The sequence below is a fragment of the Candoia aspera genome, chromosome 8 (assembly GCF_035149785.1).
Source record: "Candoia aspera isolate rCanAsp1 chromosome 8, rCanAsp1.hap2, whole genome shotgun sequence".
In the NCBI taxonomy this organism is placed as follows: domain Eukaryota; kingdom Metazoa; phylum Chordata; class Lepidosauria; order Squamata; family Boidae; genus Candoia; species Candoia aspera.
Window position 1 is genome coordinate 70,730,551 of NC_086160.1, and position 22,674 is coordinate 70,753,224.

General features: G+C 42.7%; 1 protein-coding gene across 1 annotated transcript in view; it reads right to left on the minus strand.

Moving 5' to 3' along the window:
* ADAMTS3 (ADAM metallopeptidase with thrombospondin type 1 motif 3) overlaps positions 1 to 22,674 on the minus strand; it is a 132,416-nt gene that overhangs the window by 99,239 nt on the left and 10,503 nt on the right. The window contains exon 3 of the mRNA XM_063310748.1: positions 964 to 1,120. Within this exon, the coding sequence (XP_063166818.1) occupies positions 964 to 1,120 (157 nt within the window). The remainder of the gene's footprint in view (positions 1 to 963; positions 1,121 to 22,674) is intronic.

Genomic DNA, 22,674 nt, shown 5'->3' on the forward strand with positions numbered 1-22,674 from the left:
CAGTAGACCAAAGGTTAACAAGCAAGGGAAAACATGAACAGCTGTCATCCTACAGCCTGAGATTCAAGCAAAACAAAACCTCAGAAGACAACTTCTACATTTCTCCTACATGGCTTTGCTACAAACTTCAGGTTTTTATGCATCTGCTTGTCCCGCTAATTTCAGCTGCTGTTCATCAAAGCTGAAAGGCTGTGCCACACTTTGAATTTACTTCTGAAAAGATGCTTCAGAGAATCCCAAGCACCTACCTGCAACTCTTTACAGTAGCTACCTCTTTTCCCAGGATTACACAGCAACTTTAAAGGGCATACCAGTAGGCCTGTGCAAATCCTCCAAAAGAGTATTTCAAATTGCATGGGACCACAAACTCTTTTGTATCATTAAAGTAGCTGTGTCTTCTTACTGTTTTGGAAGCTGGTATCAGCTGTCTTTGCATGCAGGTGCAGGCACAGCCAGTTTGTTTCATGGCTGTGCACACTGACAGTTGCAGACAGGTGGCATTTTTGCACCCCCATGCATTCTGGAATCTCTTTTATGGAGTTCAGTTGAAGCTCTCCACAGCCCTATTAATCAGTTAGCGAGGCTACTGAAGAGCAAGGGCTTACTCATGAGCAGACTTTTGACTTCCAAGACAGCGTCACCTGCAAGTGAGCACTCCTCTATCTGACAATCCTATGACTCAAAGACTTCGATGTCTGTATTCCTGGGGGATTGGCAGGACCTTATCTTCTGTGCTCTTGAGATTCAGGGACCCAGCTTTCTCTATAGATCCACTGCAAAATTATTCTTTCTAATACTGATCTGAAGCATCCATTCCCAGCCAAAAGAAAAGAGACTTTAGAAATACTGAGCACCTGAACTGAACCACTCATCTTTTTCCAACAAAGTGACAGATGGTGAATAAACTTTGAAGAAATGCACAAAAGTGATGGCAAATGAAGGATCTGTAGACAGAAGCTATACCTTTACTTTGGAAATCAGGGAGAGTGTCTGCTGAACTCTGTGCAATTGCTGACCTCCTATAAACCATGTGAAGCCTTCCTTTCTCTTCTTCCCTTTGTTTCCCTTTCTCCAGTGGCTCAATGAAATACTCATCTTCACCAACCTTGATCATTCCAGCCTAGAGAGAGAGGAAGAAAGGAAGAGGGCTTAAACATGTAAAGAATCCAGCCTACTGATCTGTAATAATAAACCATTACTATCATTAAATTGGAAACAAATGAAAGTAATACAATTACAGGTAGTCCTTGCTTAATGACCACAATTGGGACCATAATTTCAGTTGCTAAGTGAAGTGGTCATTAAGTGAATCCAACCCGATTTTATGACCTTTCTTGCAGTACCATTAAGCAAATCGCCATGGATGTTAAGGCAAACCACGTGGTCATTAAGCAAGTCATGCAGTTTCTCATTGATTTTGCTTGCCGGAAGCCAGCCAAGAAGGTCAAAAATGGTGATCAAGTGACCATGGGACACTGAGATGGTCATAAGTGCAAACTGGTTGCCAAGTGCCCAAATTGTGATCACATGACTGTGGGGACGCTGTGATGGTCACAAGTGTGAGGACCGGTCACAAGTCAGTTTTTTCAGCACCCTTGTAAGTCTGAACCATCACTAAATGAGGACTACCTGTAAGTCTTCCCCTTTCAAATATTTCTTGTAACTGTATTGACTGCACCTAGGCAACACTATGAGCCCACTGTGGTAGATTTCAGTAATGCTGCTGGTTCTCAGGAAGGAGGGAGCACATTCCAGGGAGGAGGACAAGATAAGAGGAGACACAGTCCAGGAAGTGATTGTGGGAAAACTAAAAGGTTCAGAATAGCCCCACCCTAGAGCCTTCCAGGTTATTTCCTCTTAGGTTAGGTAGAGTAGCTTCAGTCTGGCAAGATTCTGTCTATATGGTGTGAGCAAATAAAGAACTGAAGTTTGGCTGAATTGATTCTCTGAAGTTCTTGGGCTGGGCCTGACATCAGTTATGAAAGAGTTACTTCTTAGACTGATGAAGATTCAGGAGACTGTTGTAAACAGGCAGTTGCAAATGTCCCCATTATCAATGAAGAGACCTGCTTTCTTGCTGGATCATAGGAAAGCTGCTAAAAAGAAAATTAAAATCTTTGTCCTAATGTACACAAGGATCTTTAAGTTCTAAATGGAAAATAGTTCAGTTGCTAGAATTGTTGTATCCCTACCCATTCATCTCATAAATTTTGCTAAAGAGAACTTTGTGAGAATCATGCTAGGTGGTGGTGAGGACTACTTTCAATTTAGGCAGCTGTCAAAAAGTCTGACCACTTTACTTGAATTCATGATATTATTATTACCCAAGCTGACCTACCTAAAGGACCTGTCTAGCTAATCCTGAGGGGTTAGATTAAGTCCCAAACAGGTCTGACCTCTGACCATTTTAGATGTTCCATCCAAATCTTAATCAGATTCTTTATAAAAGTTGTTTCCCAGAGTGATGAAAATTCAGGCAACTGTAATATAAGCAACCAGCTGCAACCATCCCCTTATCAGTGAAGAGACCCATCTTCTTGCCAATTCATTAGAAGGCTGTTTATAGGGGATTATATTGGTTCTAAATGGGAAATGGTTCAGTTATTATAATTCATGTAACCCCATCCCTTCCATCTCACTTTGATTAAATTTATTGTTTGCTCTCCTCTCTGTTCTGTTTTCTTATTATTAATATCTTGGACTATGTTTCTTCATTGTTCCCCGCTTTAGGATTGGTTTAAGCAATGAATTTGCAGGTTAGGAACTGCAAACGGGCATAAATGAAATCACATGTATTCTTTGCTAAGAAAACTCCAGCTTTGGAAACAGGGCCAAAGTATGATTTTTAGTTATCTGTAAAAAGTGGTGGCAAGTTCTTGGCGGTATGGGGATACCAAGTCATCTTGTCTGCCTCCTGAAGAATCTGTATAACGACCAAGTAGCAACAGTAAGAACAGACCACGGAACAACGGACTGGTTTAAGATTGGGAAAGGAGTACGGCAGGGCTGTATACTCTCACCCTACCTATTCAACTTGTATGCAGAACACATCATGCGACATGGTGGGCTTGAGGAATCCAAGGCTGGAGTTAAAATTGCTGGAAGAAACATTAACAATCTCAGATATGCAGATGATACCACTTTGATGGCTGAAAGCGAAGAGGAACTGAGGAGCCTTATGATGAAGGTGAAAGAAGAAAGTGCAAAAGCTGGCTTGCAGCTAAACCTCAAAAAAACCAAGATTATGGCAACCAGCTTGATTGATAACTGGCAAATAGAGGGAGAAAATGTAGAAGCAGTGAAAGACTTTGTATTCCTAGGTGCAAAGATTACTGCAGATGCTGACTGCAGTCAGGAAATCAGAAGACGCTTAATCCTTGGGAGAAGAGCAATGACCAATCTCGACAAAATAGTTAAGAGCAGAGACATCACACTGACAACAAAGGTCCGCATAGTTAAAGCAATGGTGTTTCCTGTAGTAACATATGGCTGTGAGAGCTGGACCATAAGGAAGGCTGAGAGAAGGAAGATCGATGCTTTGGAACGGTGGTGTTGGAGGAAAATTCTGAGAGTGCCTTGGACTGCAAGAAGATCCAACCAGTCCATCCTCCAGGAAATAAAGCCAGACTGCTCACTTGAGGGAATGATATTAAAGGCAAAACTGAAATACTTTGGCCACATAATGAGAAGACAGGACACCCTGGAGAAGATGCTGATGCTAGGGAGAGTGGAAGGCAAAAGGAAGAGGGGCCGACCAAGGGCAAGGTGGATGGATGACATTCTGGAGGTGACGGACTCATCCCTGGGGGAGCTGGGGGTGTTGACGACCGACAGGAAGCTCTGGCGTGGGCTGGTCCATGAAGTCATGAAGAGTTGGAAGTGACTAAACGAATAAACAACAACAAAAATTGGTCAGCTTAAAATAGAGGGGCAAGCTCTATAATGAAATACATCCCAGTGGTTCACCTGTTTCTGCTGGTGCATCTATTTCATGGAAGCTCCACTATGTTTTCCCAGAAGCCCTTTCATGTTAGGTGGTGACCACAGGAGAGGAAGTCATATGACGTTTTCCACCACACGTGTAGGAATCACAAGGCAAAGACTTGTGTTATCTTCTCTGGTACTCATCAGAGAGACTGCTTGGCAAAATAAGGTTTTAAACCACTTTGATGCCAAAATACATTGTGTTGTTTTTTGTTTCCCTTTCCTCCAGCAGAGAAGAGAATTGTAGGGAAATTCTCAAGGGCACAATTCCCAAGGTCACTTCTTTAGTGACCAGGTGGCCAAAAGTACATGGGACAGAGTGTCCTGTTTTTCATTGCACAATCCTCTCTGCAGACTAACTGGCTTCACACACCACTAGGAAATCCCACAGACAGATCTCAAGAGGAACTCCGCCCAGATTCCCTCCTTGGCGGGGAGATGGGAGGTGATAAAAGTTCAATAAATAAATAAATAAATAAACTCCATCCAGAGGTTTCTTGCAGATTGAGAAATGTGGGCAGCCTTGCAGAAGGATCAAGAGTTGTGTACAAAAAAGACAACCCCAGCATGGTCCACCACTTCTCAACGATAAAGCTCAAACATCCTTCCCAAAACAAAAAAATTCAAAGGAACACTGAGACATCCTGAGAATGTGAGAGCAAAACAGAAGCCCCTTTCATAGAGGAAGAGAAATTTGGGGAAACGAATGGAGGGATATATGCTCAGTATTGGCCTTCCTGGTCTGGTGCTGGATGCCCCTGAACAGTCCGTTTCCTTTATTTTTTTCGGGGGTGGTGGTGGCTAATGTTCATCATAACTTTTTCTTTCTGGTAAGTCCACTTAGAATCACACCCTTGTTTTCCTCATGCCATTTGGCTGGGAAGCATTATGAGGTTGGCACCCTTATAAATCTCCCAACTAGTTGCCAGTGCCAGGCCCTACCTCAGCACTCCAATTTTGTTTGAATATCCTGTTTGCAAAAGTCTTCCAGCTTCAAAGTAGCCAAATCCAGGTTGGTTTTTGTTTTGTCAGCCCTTTTAAGAGAAGGAATGAAAGAAACTGCCCAAGAGAGGCATGGGGCTTTTCTAGACAGGATAAATAAATGCATAATGTAGGTTCACGAGTGCCATCTTCTCTCTTACGAATGCTCCAGCTGCTCTGCTGTTTCAACCAGAACCTAAGATCGAATCTGTACCATTGCTAATTTATTCAGTTCTGTGGAGTTTACCTGATAATCTTGCGGATTCTTCTTCCCTGCTCATCCCAGTTACTTGTGGTACAGATTAATTCATTTTCATTAGAGTTATATCCCACCTTTCTGTCTGTATTTCTTAACTCTTGTGATTCAATACAATCATAAAAGGGAGATAAAAGAAAATTCATTTCAGAGTAAAGGAGTGTATGGATGTATTCCATTTATTCATTTATTTATTTAATTTATATTTCATATTTCGTCACCGCCCATCTCACTAAGAGCAACTCCGGGCGGTCTTCAATAAATTCCATACAACGTTGTTGGTAGGTTAGCACTGAGCTGGCATGGTCTACAGACTTAGCCACTGTGATTTAGAAGCTCACTAAGGGCTCAGTGTTGTGTAAACCCATATGATGCTTATCCAATAGATCATGGCTAAAGAAACCATACTAGATTCACGCATCATACTTTGCTGTGTTTTTAAGCAGTCAGCAGACATCTAGATCCGTTTTGGTCTTCAGTACAATCTCAACATTGCAGCCCAGGGACCAGATACTAAACAGTAGTTTGAAGGTGTTGGTAAGGGTTGTGGGGCCATGAGTATGTAAAAATTAAGGTGCAAAATGCTACTGGACACTACTTCAGCTTAGCAGTTTTTCCCTCTGTCACACTAAAATCCATTCATCATGCTTCCTTGCATACATTCTAAATTTGGTGGCAAAAAAATGGATTGTGCTGGTCCTGCTATTAAACAATTGAAAGCCACAAAGCCTTCAAGAACTGCTGTAAATCACTGATATAGATAGACAGACAGACAGACAGACAGACATTGCTATCCTGATTGGCATATTCCCCACGCTAATTGAAGCAAATAAAATCTGGCCCAAGCTCAGTCATTAATAACCTCATCATTTCTGAGTCAGAATTATGAAAGAATCTTCCATGAGGGTTTGTTTAGAAGGATGCCCAGAAAATTGGTTACAATATGGCTGTCAGAAGACTGTATTCAGGTGATCCAATCCTGCAATCTTGGTTTTCTACCAGTCTTCCTCAACTCATCAGATGTTGACGACAACATCCATCATCCAAACCTACCAGGATCTACCACTGGAAAAGATATCTGGATTCATGAGCTACTATGGCCTCATCCCCAGAGCTGTGGTGGCACCAATCATCATAAATTCTAGCTACTGGCCTAGAAACCAGGAGATGTGAGTTCTTAGGCATGAAAGCCGGCTGGGTGTCCTTGGGCCAGTCCCTCTCTCTCAGCCCAAGAGCCAATCAGGCGTGGTATGAGAGATCTAGTCCCGCCTTAGGCATGAAAGCCAGCTGGGTGACCTTGGGCCAGTCCCTCTCTCTCAGCCCAAGAGCCAGTCAGGCGTGCTATGAGAGTTCTAGTCCCGCCTTAGGCAAGGAAGCTGGCTGGGTGACCTAGGGCCAGTCATTCTCAGTCCAAGAGCCAATCAGGCATGGTATGAGAGTTCTAGTCCCGCCTTAGGCATGAAAGCCAGCTGGGTGACCTTGGGCCAGTCCCTCTCTCTCAGCCCAAGAGCCAATCAGGCATGGTATGAGAGTTCTAGTCCCGCCTTAGGCACAAAGCTGGCTGGGTGACCTTGGGCCAGTCCCTCTCTCTCAGCCCAAGAGCCAGTCAGGTGTGGTATGAGAGTTCTAGTCCCGCCTTAGGCACAAAAGCCAGCTGGGTAACCTAGGGCCAGTCATTCTCTCTCAGCCCAAGAGCCAATCAGGCGTGGTATGAGAGTTCTAGTCCCACCTTAGGCATGAAAGCCAGCTGGGTGACCTTGGGCCAGTCCCTCTCTCTCAGCCCACGAGCCAATCAGGCGTGGTATGAGAGTTCTAGTCCCGCCTTAGGCATGAAAGCCAGCTGGGTGACCTTGGGCCAGTCCCTCTCTCTCAGCCCAAGAGCCAATCAGGCATGGTATGAGAGTTCTAGTCCCGCCTTAGGCACAAAGCCGGCTGGGTGACCTTGGGCCAGTCCCTCTCTCTCAGCCCAAGAGCCAGTCAGGTGTGGTATGAGAGTTCTAGTCCCGCCTTAGGCACAAAAGCTGGCTGGGTGACCTTGGGGCAGTCCCTCCCTCTCAGCCCAAGAGCCAATGAGGTGTAGTAGGAGAGTTCTAGTCCTGCCTTGGGCACGAAAGCCAGCTGGGTGACCTTGGGCCAGTCCCTCTCTCTCAGCCCAACTCACCTCACAGGGTTGTTGTTGTGGGGCAAATAGGAGGAGGAAGGAGTACTAGGGATGTTCGCCGCCTTGAGCTATTTATAAAAATAATAAAGGTGGGATAAAAATAAATAAATAAATAAAATATATAAAATAAATCTGGACGCTAGTAGTTTTCTTTATCCTGACCTTTGTACTGCCTGATCTTCTGATAGGTTGCACAGAACCTCTGAGTTGTTTTTTTTTCTGGATATTATAAAATCAAGATATCAGATGCTGTAAATTCTCTGCTTTTCCTTGATTTTGCTACTATTCTCTTAATTTTATTAGGTTATTAGTTATATTATTCTATTGGCAGGACCCAGTCAACTTAGTTGGGGCTTGGAACCTAAGCAGGGTAGGCTTGGTTAGCATTTGGATGGGAAACCAACAGAAGTCTCAAGGGCTATGGGACAGACTGAGAAGTCAATAAAACACCTCAAAAGAAAATGGCAAATCCCTTTTGTAATATTGCCAAAGAACACACACACCCCTCTTGCAGAGTTGTGTCCATGAAGTCACTAGGAGTTGGGCATCTCAAAGAGATATTTACCATCAAATCATCATCGTCATCATCATCATCATCATCATCATCATCACCACCACCACCACCACTGAAAGGCAGGCTGAAAAATGCAATGTAATCAGGTAAATAAAGGTGAACGTAAGGGCATTTTGCAAAAGGATACGTAAGCCAACAATAATGGGGGAAAGTACTGTGTAATTTTGATGAGACTTCAGTTTTTTGTGAAGCTGCTTTGTTAATCACATAAGGGAGATAGAAAGAATGTAAAAAGTCAGTGAAGAGAGCCATGGCCCAAGTTCAGAATAACCTTCCATTAAAAGCTTCCCTGGCGAATCTGAAAAGCTGCTTAATTCTGCAAAAAGTATTCTGGTACTAACACTACCAGGGATTTTCATTTCCTTTGTCAAAAGGCAGTGCAATCTTTTGGCATACGTCTGGGCCATGGGCCAGTTGGAACTGAATTAAAGCTATTCCTGGTGCTTTAATCAATATGGGATATAAACACACACACACACACACACACTGCACTTTAGCATTGTTAGCAAAGATCACATGCCCCAGCTCACCTAAAGTCTATTCTAGCTGCACAAAAATATAGTCTTTCTCTAGTCAAGTTCAGCTCCTGGTGACAATGTAGATGTCCATGTATGTTTCTCAGCAGCAATATGGAATATGGAAGCAATATGGAAGTGGATTCCAGATTGTCCACCATCTGAGTACTAAGCCATCCTGACTCTGTTTATTCTTTTCAAGATCAGCCAAAGACAGCTTGGAGCTGCCAATTTTGACCATTCATCAAACATCTAACTGTCCTTCAGAAGACTCAATTTATCACTTTCCTGAGAGTTCTAAATTTACACATAAACTGATGTATCTTTACTTTAATAATTCTCATATATATCTGAATGATTAAAGTACAGTAAAGATACAGTACATAAGCAGATTAGTTGATTCTTCTATATTAGATTGGCCTAGAGTATCCTCAGATTTTTGACCACACAGGCTGCCAGTGATCCACAGAGGTCAACCAGCTGGCCCACAGGCTACCAGTGAACCACAGAGGTCAACCAGCTGGTCTGCGGTAGCCTCCCCTTGTTTACCAGCTTGCTTGTCACCTCATCCCCCTCTTTGTATGCACTGACAGTCAACCAGTTTGCAAAAAAAAAAAAAAGAATCAGTGACTGAAAGCCAATTCACTGAAGCCAACAAGTGATAACTTAAGAAGCAAAGTAAGTACCAACATTCCAAAATGTGACAAGAATGAACCGTCTTGAGGGCAGACACTGATTGTGAGTCCATAGGTTTTCTGCTACATGGGACTGTGAATTTGCAAAAGCAAGGCTTCCCATAAAGTACAAATTGGAAATACAACAAATAACTAAAAATGGGATTCCACTGGGCTGGGTGAGCAAGACATTTCTACTGAAGAATATTCTTGACTAGCAAGTTTGGGCTGAGCATTTTTAAATGATATCCAAGTAGTAAATAAACACCTAACTTCAGGGTGGGTTTTTTTGTTTGTTTGTTTGTTTTGAGGCTGTTAAAACAGAGGGGATGGGAAGGTACACACAAATACAACTAGAATCATATCTTATTTGCTGCAAACCTGATTTCCCAAGCTCTTTGGTAGGAAAACTTAGGGAGGGTGAGTTGGCTCCATCATGAGGTCCCTCCATTTTCTGAACATTTCTTTGGTGGCCCATGAATGCAGAAAGTTTGAAGAACATTGCCCTAAGTAGACCTAGGCACCAACTCTCTCCCTATATCTACTTTGGGCTCAGTTTACAAAATTTAACAGTGGGAAGTTTTATTGTCCAATGGGATACATACTTTTCTTTCTTAGCAATAAGAAGTAAAGGCCAACCTCTGAGTCCAAATATGACATCAGAAATGGGAGCATTAAAACACAGAGACAAAACAATGGGGAAAATATCAATTTTCCAGGGTATTCCCTTGCTAACTATAAAGGGTTATGCATTCCAAGATATGTGTAGATCAATTCACATTCACAGTGTTTTGTGAATGTCTACTACCTCTAGGTAATTATCATGGTCTGCACTTTCTTCTTTTCCATTTCTGACATCTCTCATTTATTATTTATTTTATTTTTATGTATTAGGATCTGAATATTCTCTAGTCTCATTAATGGCATGGCATACAACTCCTGCAAGAATAAGGGGTCCATAATGCCCCAAAGCTTATGCTATGACGAATTCCTTCGTTAAGATGTCACAAGACTTTTTCATGATTGTTCCTTCAAGCCCCACTGAATTCAATTGGATTACTCCAGGGAATTCCCAAATCACAGCCCAAAGCTGCTTCCTATGTTTATTTAGTAGGACTGTTCCTTAATGCCTTGAGATCCAGCACCATTCTAATCATATCTACTCTACTGATGAATTCAGTAGGACTTACAGCATAAACCTGTGCTTGTTTACACAGGCACAATTCATCCTGAGTAAAATCATACTGGATTGTAACATCAGCTGGACAACAAGAATACCCCAAAGTTTGCAAACCAGAGCATTAATGTACTGGCATGTGGAATGGCCTTGGGAGACGGGGAAGAGCCACAGCCAGGAGAATGGTTGGATAAGAGGTAGCTTGGCCTGTGAAAGAATGGGTGTGTGGCAAGCATCTCAGAAGGGACCCTCCCTAGTTTCTCGGGCTGTAAAGGCAAAGGGGGAGAGATGTTCTTTCAGACTTGCAAGATTCTGTTAATGTAACCTTACAATAAGGTAGAATTAGTTCATCTGGGCCTGCTTCCTGTCTGGACTACCACGTAAGGCTGACCATCAAGGACTTGGAAGAAGAGCAGGTATGATTGAGCAGGAAAAATCTCATTTAGAGGTCAAAGGCTGCATTGGTTATTAGATTGAAATAAGAGTCTACCCTGATTGATTTCACAGTAAAAAGGCAGTTGGGAAGAGAGCCAGTTCTGCCCCACTGTGGAGAGGGGGATATGTGATTGCTTCTCAAGCAAGAGAAAGGGCTTGTATTACTGCTTTTAGCCAGTGCTGGTAACACAGCACCTGAATGTTGCTGTACTTTCTGACCTTAAGAAAGCTACCTGCAAAGCAAAGCAATAAAACCAAGTGCTGGAACATCAAGTCCAGAATTCACTTTAGCATAGCCTTCCTAAAGCTCCAAGTTACAATCTGCATGCAGAGGGCTTCCTTAGAGGGTCTGGATTCATAGCCCTTTGCACACATTAATATTATATTTGAGATGCAAAGTCTGTGGCCCCCAGAACTTGGCTATCCTAAGAAATCCCAGGGAATTCAGGCAATTCTAATTGAAATATCTGCCAGATGAACTATTCAGATTAACTCTTCTATAGCAGATCACTTTAACTGGAAGTTTTGAGTAATGAAAAAAGAAATTACTGTTTGCTAAAAGGAAATTCTTAGAGAATGTGCTACAGACTAGCACTTAATAATGTAGCAATAAAACCTCAGAAGAGATATTCTGATGCAATTATATATTTTTACCTACAGAGATCAAATATCATGGAGGCATGGTTTTCTCTGTGACACTCAATAGATTCTGAAGAAGCAGGATAGAAAGAGTATGGATGCTTTAATCTTTGGTGTTAGAGAAGACTCCTGGCAATACCATGGATAGTCAAGAAAGCACACGGATCATCAAACAAATCAATCCAGAGTTCTCACTCAAGAAACAATTGACCAGACTCAATTTATCATGTTTTGGACATATTATGCAAAGACCCAGCTCCCTTGAGAAGTCCATAACCCTGGGAAGGATGGAAGGAAAGAGAAGGAGAGGATGAACAGCAACCAAATGTATGGACTCACAGCAGCAATGTGCACCATTGGAAGATCTGAAGGACCAGGTTGGGGAAAGATCATCACGGGGAAAAAAATCTATCCATGTGGTTGCTAAGGGTCGACACCAATTTGATGGCATATAATAAAATCAATTAAAAGGAATTTAATTGGGTTTGCGAGATTCTAAAACCTGTACATACAATAGTCTGATAAAATCAGCCAGAAATAAACTCTGTGATATTTTCCACCCTGGCAGAAAATGGATATCACCATCCAGTATTTTATGTACTGTACTTTTCCAGGCATAGCTATACATTGCTTTGCATGTTTGTATAGAGGCTTCTGAGAGGCAAGGGACAAAACCAAGCATCCATCCTTCATGTACTTGTCTGTGAGGCCACATGCATGCATGTGCAAAGAGTGAACCTGGTTTATGATGTTGCAATGCATCTTTTGGCATTTTGGCATCATCAGCATTAGGAAAGGATGACACTAAAATGTCTTGGTCAACAAAGTCCTTTGTGCCATGGAGGTGACCCAATTTGCCTCACCAATGTGTTGATGTGAGTCATCTTATGAAGGAGTGTTGGGGTCTGAGGCTGTTTCTTACTGAACATGCCTCAGGTAGCCCCAGAAGTAAAGCAAAACAGTGAACCAGCAACTTCATTCCCTTCTTCTGAAGCAGGGAGAAATGCTGTTTTGCGCAAGGCATAATTCAAGTGAAGCATCTGTTGGAAATTTGCAAATCTCAAATATAGAGCATCCTTTGAAACATACCCAACACACCCAACTTTGGATGACTTCAAGGGTATGCAGCTTCAAGGGTATGCGGCTTAGAGCTACATCTGGCTGCCAAGATTTGGGTGGCCCACTACTGCTTAACATAGTCCAAGATTCAATTCAAGACATAGTCCAAGATTCAATTCAAGACATCTCCATGTAGAGCTGGAGAATGTCACCTTTGGGAAGCCACAGCAAATCAGTGTTAATCATGTTGGATATTCCATTGATTGATCTAAGTATAAAATGGTGTCCTGCTATGGATGTGCAATGCTTCAGACCCCATCCCCCAAAGGTGCTTAGTGTGATGGAATGTCTGGCAGGATCTGGGTACACAGGGAAGGAAACAGGGCCATTGCATAAGGGACACCTCCACGGCCCAGCGGAGGGAGGAAGGATGAGAGAGACTGAGTCTTGATTATGGTAGGTATAAATTGATCTAAAGAACTGTACTAGCTGGCATATAGGTTTCTGCACTTTACAATATGGATCTTTCCAGAAATCCAGGTGGTTCTTGTTTGTTGAGTTTGCCTGCCTCATGGGGCTTCACACTTAGGAACCGCCCTGCAGCAGCCGTGCAACCCTGGAAAATGATACAGCTGCTTTAAGAATCCAAAGCACTGCACAGCCTTACTCTCTTTCCTCCTAAGTTATTAAGGGTCATTGCAACATAAAAACCACATCTGAAACCATGCTCAGCTTCATGTGTTCCTACTTGGTATTTCTCAAGTTTCTTCTGGCTGTGTTCACAGAACTCACTTCACCTGCTTACTGAAATAACCCGCTTTCTGGGTTTGCACAATACCTCAACCGTAACTAACCAAACATGCCAGGTTCACACCAATGTGGTTAATTACAAAAAGTTAACCAAGGATAAAATTCGTGAGGCTGTGCAAAGCGTTTGAATAAGATGCTTTGCGAAGTATAAGAGCGCAAGCCAAGGCACACTCTTTGAAGCATCAAAGCAGCCACATTTTCTGCACTGCTACTCCTCCTGCCTTCACTGGCAGGCCCGTGCCTGCATATCTGCTTGGCTCAGCATGTAGAGACAGCTCAGAGCTGCTTTTGACAACTTTGCAAAAGGCCAAGAAGATTACACATTTCCCTTCTACTATATCTTGTAACAGGGCAGATGATTGGTCCATCTATACCAGGGTTAGGAACAGTGGTGTCCACCCAGGGGTCAAATTCTGCAAGATGGTGGGCGCAGTTTTGCAACTGAAACAACACTTGCCCTCTTGAAGACGTTGACCCCGTTCCTGCAGATACTCAATAGACGCAAAACTGCAGATATTGCCGAATTGCAAACCAATTATTTTCATGCATAAATATTAAATATCAAAATGTATTTCAAAGGAGTAGGGAACTTCAATGAATATCTCCTGGAAGGACTGGGGTGTCCTCATTTTGCTTTACTTACTAGGTGGCCAAAGGTGTATTTCCATCCTATTCACTTATTGTTTGCAGTCTGGGCTTCCACTATTCCAATAAATTTCAAGGGAAAGCTTTAGAGGGGAAGTACTCTCATTTTTTTCTCCCCAGACTATGGAATCTGGGCAGCTAGAAGAATGGATAAATGTCTAACAGAAGACAGCTAAGCAGGAGCTGTGCCCTCCACCACTTCCAATATTATAGTAAAGATTTTATATATGACAACTTCAGTGAGATTATTACTGTATATGCCCAAAGTGGAAAGTTCAACACTACCCACAATGGAGGAATGGCTGGTGAAGATGATGGAATGTGCAGAGATGGCTAAATTGACTTCCTTGATGAGAGAAAAGACAACATCTACATTTATGGCTGACTGGAAATCCCTTCTGGACTTTTCATATGAAACAGGAAAAAAAAAAAAAACACTTATGATTTATGGGTTTGATGCTTAGAATAAAACTAGATAATAGAAAAAAAGTGAGCTTTCTTTTTGTACCCATAGAGTGAGAGAGAACTTTGTAATCATGCTTGCATTTGCTGCAAAAAAAAAAAAAAAACCCAACCAGAAGCTTCTTCTTTCTATTTCTCAAGTAGCCTCACAAAAAAGATATCTGAGGTGGGATATAGAATCATGGAATTGGACAGGACCAACAGGTCATCTAGCCCCACTGAGAGGAGATCAGCTCCTCTGCCCAGGGCAAGGCCCTTCAGAGCGTCTCTGACAAAGGAACATCCAGCCTGTGTTCGAAGCCGTTCAGCCAAGGAGGACACACCATGTCACGTGGCAGCCTGTTCCACTGGCTGACAGTTCATACAGGTAGGCAGTTATCATAGCCCTTTCCAAATACCTGGAAAGATGTGATGTAGAAGGTCAGGACCTACTGTTCCACTTAACTTATAGGATGGAGGATTCCAAGTGAATGTTAGAAAAACTCTGGAATGGTAAGAGCAGCCTAACAGTAAAATCCCTTACTCAAAGAGGTGGTGGTCTCCCCTTCATTGGATGTGTTCAAGCAGAGGCTCCATGGCCATCTATCTAGGACTCTTTACTCTGGATTCCTGCACTGAGCAAGGGCATATGATTCTTTGATTCTAATTCCTAGCATCCCTCAACACTGGCTCCTGAGAGTGGAATTTCAACAGCATTGCCCATCCTGCAAGTCTGGATGAAGCCAAGTTGCAAAGGAGCAGCCAAAGATGTCTATTGCATACAAAAATAGAGGTAAATTCTGCTGGTCCATAAGAAAAAAGAAATCAGAAGATGTAGTCTACTTTTGTAACAACCAACTAAAAACAATGTCTCTCTGCCACACTGATTATCCTACAGTATAACTCTTTTGGTCTGTGTGCCTTTGAGTCAATCTTGACTCCTGGTGAGGACACAAACAAGTCTATGAAGTTCTCTTGGCAAAGTTTTTCAGAAGTGGTTTGCTTTGCCTTTTTCCTAGGGCCAAGAGAGAGTGTCTGGCCCAAGATTGCCCAGCTGGTTTTGTGCCTAAGGTGGAACTAGACCTCAGTCTCCCAGTTTCTAGCCTGGTGCCTTAACCACTACACCACACTGTCTCTCTATAACTGCATTACCAATCCAGAATGTCCTGTTTTAGAGGCATTTCTTTCTGACAAGGCTGCAGCCAACCAGTATACCGTGGTTTCTTTAATTAATGTTTTACTGAATAAGCCACAACTGGCTGTGTTCACACCATCCTCTAACTCAGAAATGATGCTTTGATGAACTCCAGTGCTGGGTCTCCACCACCATGCATGAGAGCACAGCCAACCGAATCACATTTGGGCGTAAGGTGCTGGGTAAGCCCCACCAGTATCTTCTTATACCAATAGCTAGTCTCACTGTTGAAATGGACACTTTTTGAAGGAATCGTGTCCAAGACAGGTCTGTCTTTGGCCCCTTACTAAATAGCTCCACTGAAAAAGGAGGAAAACTTCTGTGTTCGATCAGGCAAAGGGCTAAGCTTCAGGCGGAGCAGCTCCTGTTGGTCTGCCAAGACAAATATACAAAACCAGGCTGAAGGGAGGTGAAGAAGTTGGTGGAGGTGCTATGCGAGAGTGCAGAGACAGCCCTCCAGTCTTTAACTTCTCAAAGAGTGGACATAAAACAGGCTTTTGATAAACCTGCTGCTGCCCCAACCTAAAAAAACACACCCCCAAGTGCCAACGAGACACAGCTACCTTTCTCCCACTCTGTTAGTTTAAGGTGTGATCAGTTCAATGACTGTGCAAAACCTGCGTCACGACATACCTGCCGCTCGCTCTTTTAAGCCCGGAGATGAAAAATGTTCAGAGCCACCCTGAACACTGCCCGATTTACAGAGAGGAAAAAGGAAAGCAAAAAGAAGGTAAAGCTACCCACATTGCTTTCCCCTCTGCCTGCCCTCATCAAAACATAACTGCAGTAAGTTGGTGATGGTTTTTCTAATTCCGTAGCTTAAGGGGATGTAGCTTTGGGTTGCTCAAGAAGGTGGGGAGGAAAGGGGGTTGCCATCAGTGGCACCTGTGCTTTTTCACAGGCTGGACATTTGGGCGTGGGATGACTGAATTGCAGAGAAATGCTCGGTTTTGCTGAGCGAGTGTATTAAAAGTGCTCCTTTGGGACCAACTGAGCAATCAGTGGAAATGCAACAGAGTCTTTTGTTGGTGACAGATCTTCTATGGCAAAGCTGGGAAATCTATTGCTCTCCATATATTTTTGGGTTAGAGCACCCACAAGGTCCATGGCCTCAACAAGGTCAGTAGTGGCCATGTATGATGGGATAAAGTCCATCAGCACCTAAGAAGCACAGATTTGCCAGCTCTTGTCTGAGACGTGGAGTGGACACTGCCACATTGGGACCTGCCATAAAAGCCTCTCTTCACCCAACACATTTACAAATCATTGAAAGACCTGTTTTGTTTTAACCTTGGTTACATTTTGTGGATCAGTGATCTGTAGACACCAAGCCTGTGTTTTCGGTTTATCTTTCAATGTATAATGCAGACACAGAGAACAGGCTCATTCAGTAACCAGATTAGAAGCCTTGCAAGAATCCAGCCAACATCTGTCTCTCCAGACAAATAATTTAGGAAGAGATCCTATTCCCTGCATCTGATCTGCATTTGATTGATTAACATAATAGTTTGTGTCATCCCCCCACCCTGAAAGACTGGAAGAACTATGCAAATATCTTAATTTTGGTTGGGATGATTAGCTGAACACATGTAGACCAGCAATTGGAGTCCCTCCAGAACTCCTACGTCATATGCACTTACTCACCCTGGAGCAGGATCCACAAAAGGATTCCTTTTAACAATACTGCAACATTGTCCAGCAAATGTACCAGGTTACACTTTTCAAGAGAGAGAGAGAGAAAAATAAGAGTGCAAATAACCATCAAGAGATCAGAAAAAGTGGTTTCAAAGACTTCAAAGAAATAGATCAAGAAAGGTAAGAGCCAGCAATCTACCCAGAGAGATGATGGAGGAATCTGGGTAGGCATGCACATCTGTGGGGAGAGGGAATTAAGGGGTAGGAAGGCAGATGACAAAATGTGAGCTACTGTGTCACACCACAAACTCCCACCCCTTTGTACTTGCTTCATGCTATCATAGGCAAGTATGTGGAAGTGAAGCTTGCATTATGATATCACAATGCCCATTTCCATATTTTAACAAAATCTGACTTGCTGCAGAGGCCGTTATGGGTAGGGATTTGGGGAGTTACAGCTCCAATACATTGTAGGTATTAATTTGGAAAAGGCTGATCTTTAGAGTTTATATCCAAGCGGAACTACTGTTGAGAATTGTTTCTCCTCCTCCACGTTAGCTTTTCAACCTCCCTGAAAGATCGATCTGCGCAACTGGATGCATTAGATAAATGGTGGTTTACATAAAATAGCATCTTACTTATTTCTTATTTGTTTGGAACATTTGTCTACCACTCCCCCCCCCACTTTTTTTAAAGGATTTGAAGCTCTCCATTTCTTTGATCAGCCAAGACTTCCATGAAGAGAAATGGAAGCAATTTTTGTAAATTCCCTCTTTCTCCTACATGATTGAGGTGTACAAAATTATGCATGGTATGGATAAAGTGGCCAAGGAGAAACTATTTTTTCCCTTCCCAAAATACTAGAATATCAGAGGTCACCCAATGAAATGGACTCCTGGAAGAATCAGGACACACAAAAGGAAGTATGTGTGTGTGTGTGTGTGTGTACACACACACACACACAACATATAAGTCAACTTGAATTCCATGGTGCTGGCCACCAGCTTGGCTGGCTTCAAAAAGGGGTTGGACCACTTCATGGAAGTCCTGGGGATCAATGGGTCTTAGCCTTGATGGCAGTGGGGCTGCCTCTGAAGGCCATCTGCTGGGAGACGTGTGGCCTTCTTTGTGCAGTTGGCTGGCCACTGTGAGAACAGACAGCTCAATTAGATGGGCCAGGGGTCTGATCCAGCATGACACTGCTTATATTCTTGTGCATCTCTCCTTGCCCAGAGGGTTTCAAAAAGGTTGAGGAATCAGGATAGAACCCTAGAGTAGGCAAGATGGAATGAGATCATCCATTTCAACCCCTGCTCAGGGCTGGAATCTAAAGTAAAGCATCTGCAACAGATGGCCAACTAACCTCTGCTTGAATATACCCAATGAAGAGACGTCTACCATCTCTCTGGATCTCTGGTTCCACTATCAAACTGCTCTTCTTCTAACACTACTGGAGCCTACCTTTCTGTAACTTAAATACACAATTCCACATCCCCACTTTGGATCAGTGGAGAACAAGTCTTGATTTTCTTCTAACAAGTACAAAGATTATTTTCATATCATCCCCTTAATCTTCTCAAGAACTAAACCTTGTCAGTTCCTTCGACCTGTCTTCACAGCAGTTGTTTGCAGATTCCCGTTCCATTCTCATTCCTATTCCCTAAACAAGTTCCAATCTATTTAAATCCTTCTTAAAGTATTGAACCCAGAATTGGACACAGGGGTGTCTGGGAGCCATGGGGTCATAAAACTCCTGACTGCCTGATTGAAGCCCAGGCCCTTTTTTGCATGTGTATTGACAGACATAAAAAACAGGCAGGGGTTCAATTGCACAGTCACAGCCAGCATCTTGGCTTTTTTGACCTACCTCCTGTGGATGCCCCTGACTGGACACAATACTCATGATAAGGTATGACAGACAGAATAGAATTATTTGTTCCTTGTTTCCAAAACTTTTTTCAACCCTCCCATTGAGAAGAACCTCTGATGAATGAAATGATGCTACTGGATAGAACTCACAGAAAGTATTCACAACGTATTTGGTGTTAATACTTTTATAAGTCAAAACCTAGTGAAGTAAAGGATTGCTTTACCAGAAGACCCAGATTCCAGTCCCTTCTTAGCTACTGAAGCTCACTGGTTGACTATGGGCCATCATACTATGGCACAGTAGCCTGACCTACTTCACATGGTTGGTGTGGGGAAAAATGGGAGGAGGAAGTGCTATATTGGGTGAGATATAAATCTTATTGATAAAAAGTAAATAAATATGGATTATATTTTCTAAGTGTGCATCATTGGCATGAGTAAATCTGTACAGGCATGGTCACTCACTCTTGTAACCCTGTTAGCATCTGGAAAACAAAACAGCAAAACCCAGAATTGATGTTTCTTAACTTTCCAAAAGAACCAATCAGTTTAAAGACCTACGTGACATCAGCCATTCATATTACACATTCACTTCATTTTGGGGCTAACCATACAATAAAGGGTTAATGAATGGATTGCCCAAATTATATGAGCATCTCTTCCAAATTTAGGTACATACAGCATCTATCTTCTTGTCAAAAACAAAGTTTCTGGTGGTTAAAAAAACATAAATAAATGCTCACTTTTGGAAATAGTCCTTAAATCTGAGCATAGCTTAACATGTAAGAGTTGGAAGGAGCCATTCAGACCATGAGGTCTGTTAATAAGTTATGTATTGTTCTCCCATCATTACCTCAGTATACAGACACTTTTTCATACATACATAAATCTTCTCGATTTTATCAAGGGAATTACTGCCTTTTTCATTCAACCTTTCTTGGAAACAAGGAAAGGGAAATGAACGAAACCACCTGAAGACTTCTAAATTCCCATTGCCAAAAGCACATTTCCCCATATTGCACTCCATCATAATAAAACAGGATTATATGGCAGAAGGGGAAATAATTCAATTATTTTTTGTGTGTGATTTTTATTACAGCAGATTTATTACGCTCATGGTAAAAATACAAAAAAACAAAAAACACCTTTCAGTTCTACTCTGCAGCATAGTTAATTATGGGATGGGGGAATATATTGAGCCAAGAAGAGAGAAACATGCTAGCTATGGAAGGCAGAAACCAGGAGGAAGGAGAATTTTTTCATTTGCATTAATGCCGCAACCAGCTTCCCTTCCCAATCTCTACTGCAATGCAGACCTGTCCTCTACCCATTGTCTTACAGTCAAAATACTCATTCCATGAAACTTACTTTTTTCCAAGGTATGCTTAAGCTGGCTATTTTGTCTATTGAAGGAACCATTTTAGGGGAACTCTCTTTCTCCACTACTGCTCACTTCTCCCCTCGGATGGGACGGATGGACCTAACATGGAGATTGACCCACCTATGAAGTGCAACTGATGTTCCCTTCCCAACCTACTGCTTATCTATAAAACAACATGGCCATGCATTAGAAGACTTTTTAAAGCCCGCTTCCTCAAGTAAGGACCGTGCTGATCTGAGATCAGTGAGAGAGCCTATTGTTCTCATGATGCTATTGATAGGTCTTTGAAAAGGTGAGTCAGTTTAAGCTCAGCTGCTCCTGCAATTATCATGTAAAGGTACTTCTGAGGCATTTCCTCTTGTTGCAGGTCAGATGGATTCAAAGAATGCTCATGTCATCCTACTTATGCATCAGAATTTACCCCTTTCCTTCTTATTCCAAAGTATCTGGAGATCTTTCCCCACTCTTCCCAGTTGCTATGAGAGGCATGGCAGCTGGGTATTGTTTGTGGTTTTGGGTTGTTGTTGTTTTAATTTGCAGCCAAAAGCAAATGTGGTGAGGATGGAAGTAAGAATCGGTTGACTACTACGTTTCATGCTCATGCAGAGAGGAAGCCTTGATGAGAAAAACAATGAAGGAACTTGCACAGTGGAGCAATAATGCCAACGATAAAACTGGTGCAGTATGGAAAAGCCCACCATGTGTAATTTGGACCCCAGTGTTAGGGAGCTCTTCCATTTCCTGAACTTTATTACAAAGCTGAATATTAAGAAAACTTTGCTTGCACTCACGTTAGATGAAATCCAAGAAGAGTCAATGACAATGGAGATTGGCCCATATGAAAAACAGGGCTTTGTGCATCATTAATTTGCAGATGTCCATCTTGCTAGGAGCAAGGAGGGGAAAGCTTTTGATCAGCCTTCCCCAACCTGCCCCTCTCCAAGATGTGTGGGACCACAGCTTCCAAATTTCTCTGTCGGCTGCCAGGGAATGGAGGGCTAAAGACATATGGAGGACACCAGCAGTGTGCTACCAGCTTGAGGGAGGCAATGTCTCCTCTGTGTGGCTTTCTGTCTCCCCCCTCCTCCCTTTACCCCCTTCTCCTGCTTTTTCCTCTGATGATGTCCTCTCTGCTCCTGCTAGTTAAGAATTTTTACCAAGGAGAAGGTGTATCCCCGTACAATGTTCAAAATAAGCCCACTGACAGCTAACCAGCACTGGAGGAGGAAACACTGGGTATGTGGGGAAAGCTGGCTCTCTCCTCCATTTCTCTGTGCACTCCTCCCATGTCGATCAGTGGTTATGGAAGCTTCTTTGGAAGACACCCATGTAAAGCACATGCAGAACCCGTTTTGACAGGTGTCTAAATCTGCTCAGGTATCTGTCAAAACCGGTCTCCTTCCAATCCCACATTAGAAAGAGGAACTGGTGGGTGTGTTCCAGCTGGCTGCTGCTGATTGGTGGGAAGGAAAGGAAACAGTCATAGGAATCTACCAATCTCCTTCCTTAACTTGTTCTGCACACTGTAAATGAAGACACCACTGTTTGACAACAATCTAGAATGGTTACAGCTGTTGCAGTTCCAGCTACAGAGGCAGGAAATTTTGTGGCAGTATGGTTTTTGAGTGGGGCAGGAATTGGTGGAGAGTACTTGAATTGGGCAGCAGGGAGAGGCCCTATGACACTCAGGTGGCAGCACTAGCCGACCTTGAAAAAACTAAGCAGGGTCAGACTTATTGGCCAAACTGGAAAATCAAAGACACCCTAGACTACAGTAGAAGAAGTCAATGGAAAGTACCACTTCTTTATTTTACCTGAGAAAACTGTACAGATACGTCCAGGTAATCACAAGGAATCAATCCCTATTCAGGGAAGACTTTAAAATTCTAATTTTCATTTACTTAGGACACTTTTTTTTAGTGTTGTGTTCAGTGCTTTACTTAAATGAACATGGTTTGCCTTAAAAAAATAAGTGAATTGATTTGATTCCTAGCCCATCAAATCCATCTTAAAACCAGGTATTTCAGCAAAGTAACTTTAAAACAATGAGGAAGAACTAGATTCCTGCTTGCAGAATCTCTCGTGGGAAGAGCCACAGAGCCAATGGCAGCAGCCAGGTAGACGTTTCCCAACCCCCCACCCCATCTCCCACAGGAATCAATTAGAGTATTGGATGGGGGGGTACAAAGCAGATTGGGACAGCGCACAGACACACACCCTGATTTAGTAGATGAGTTTGCAGA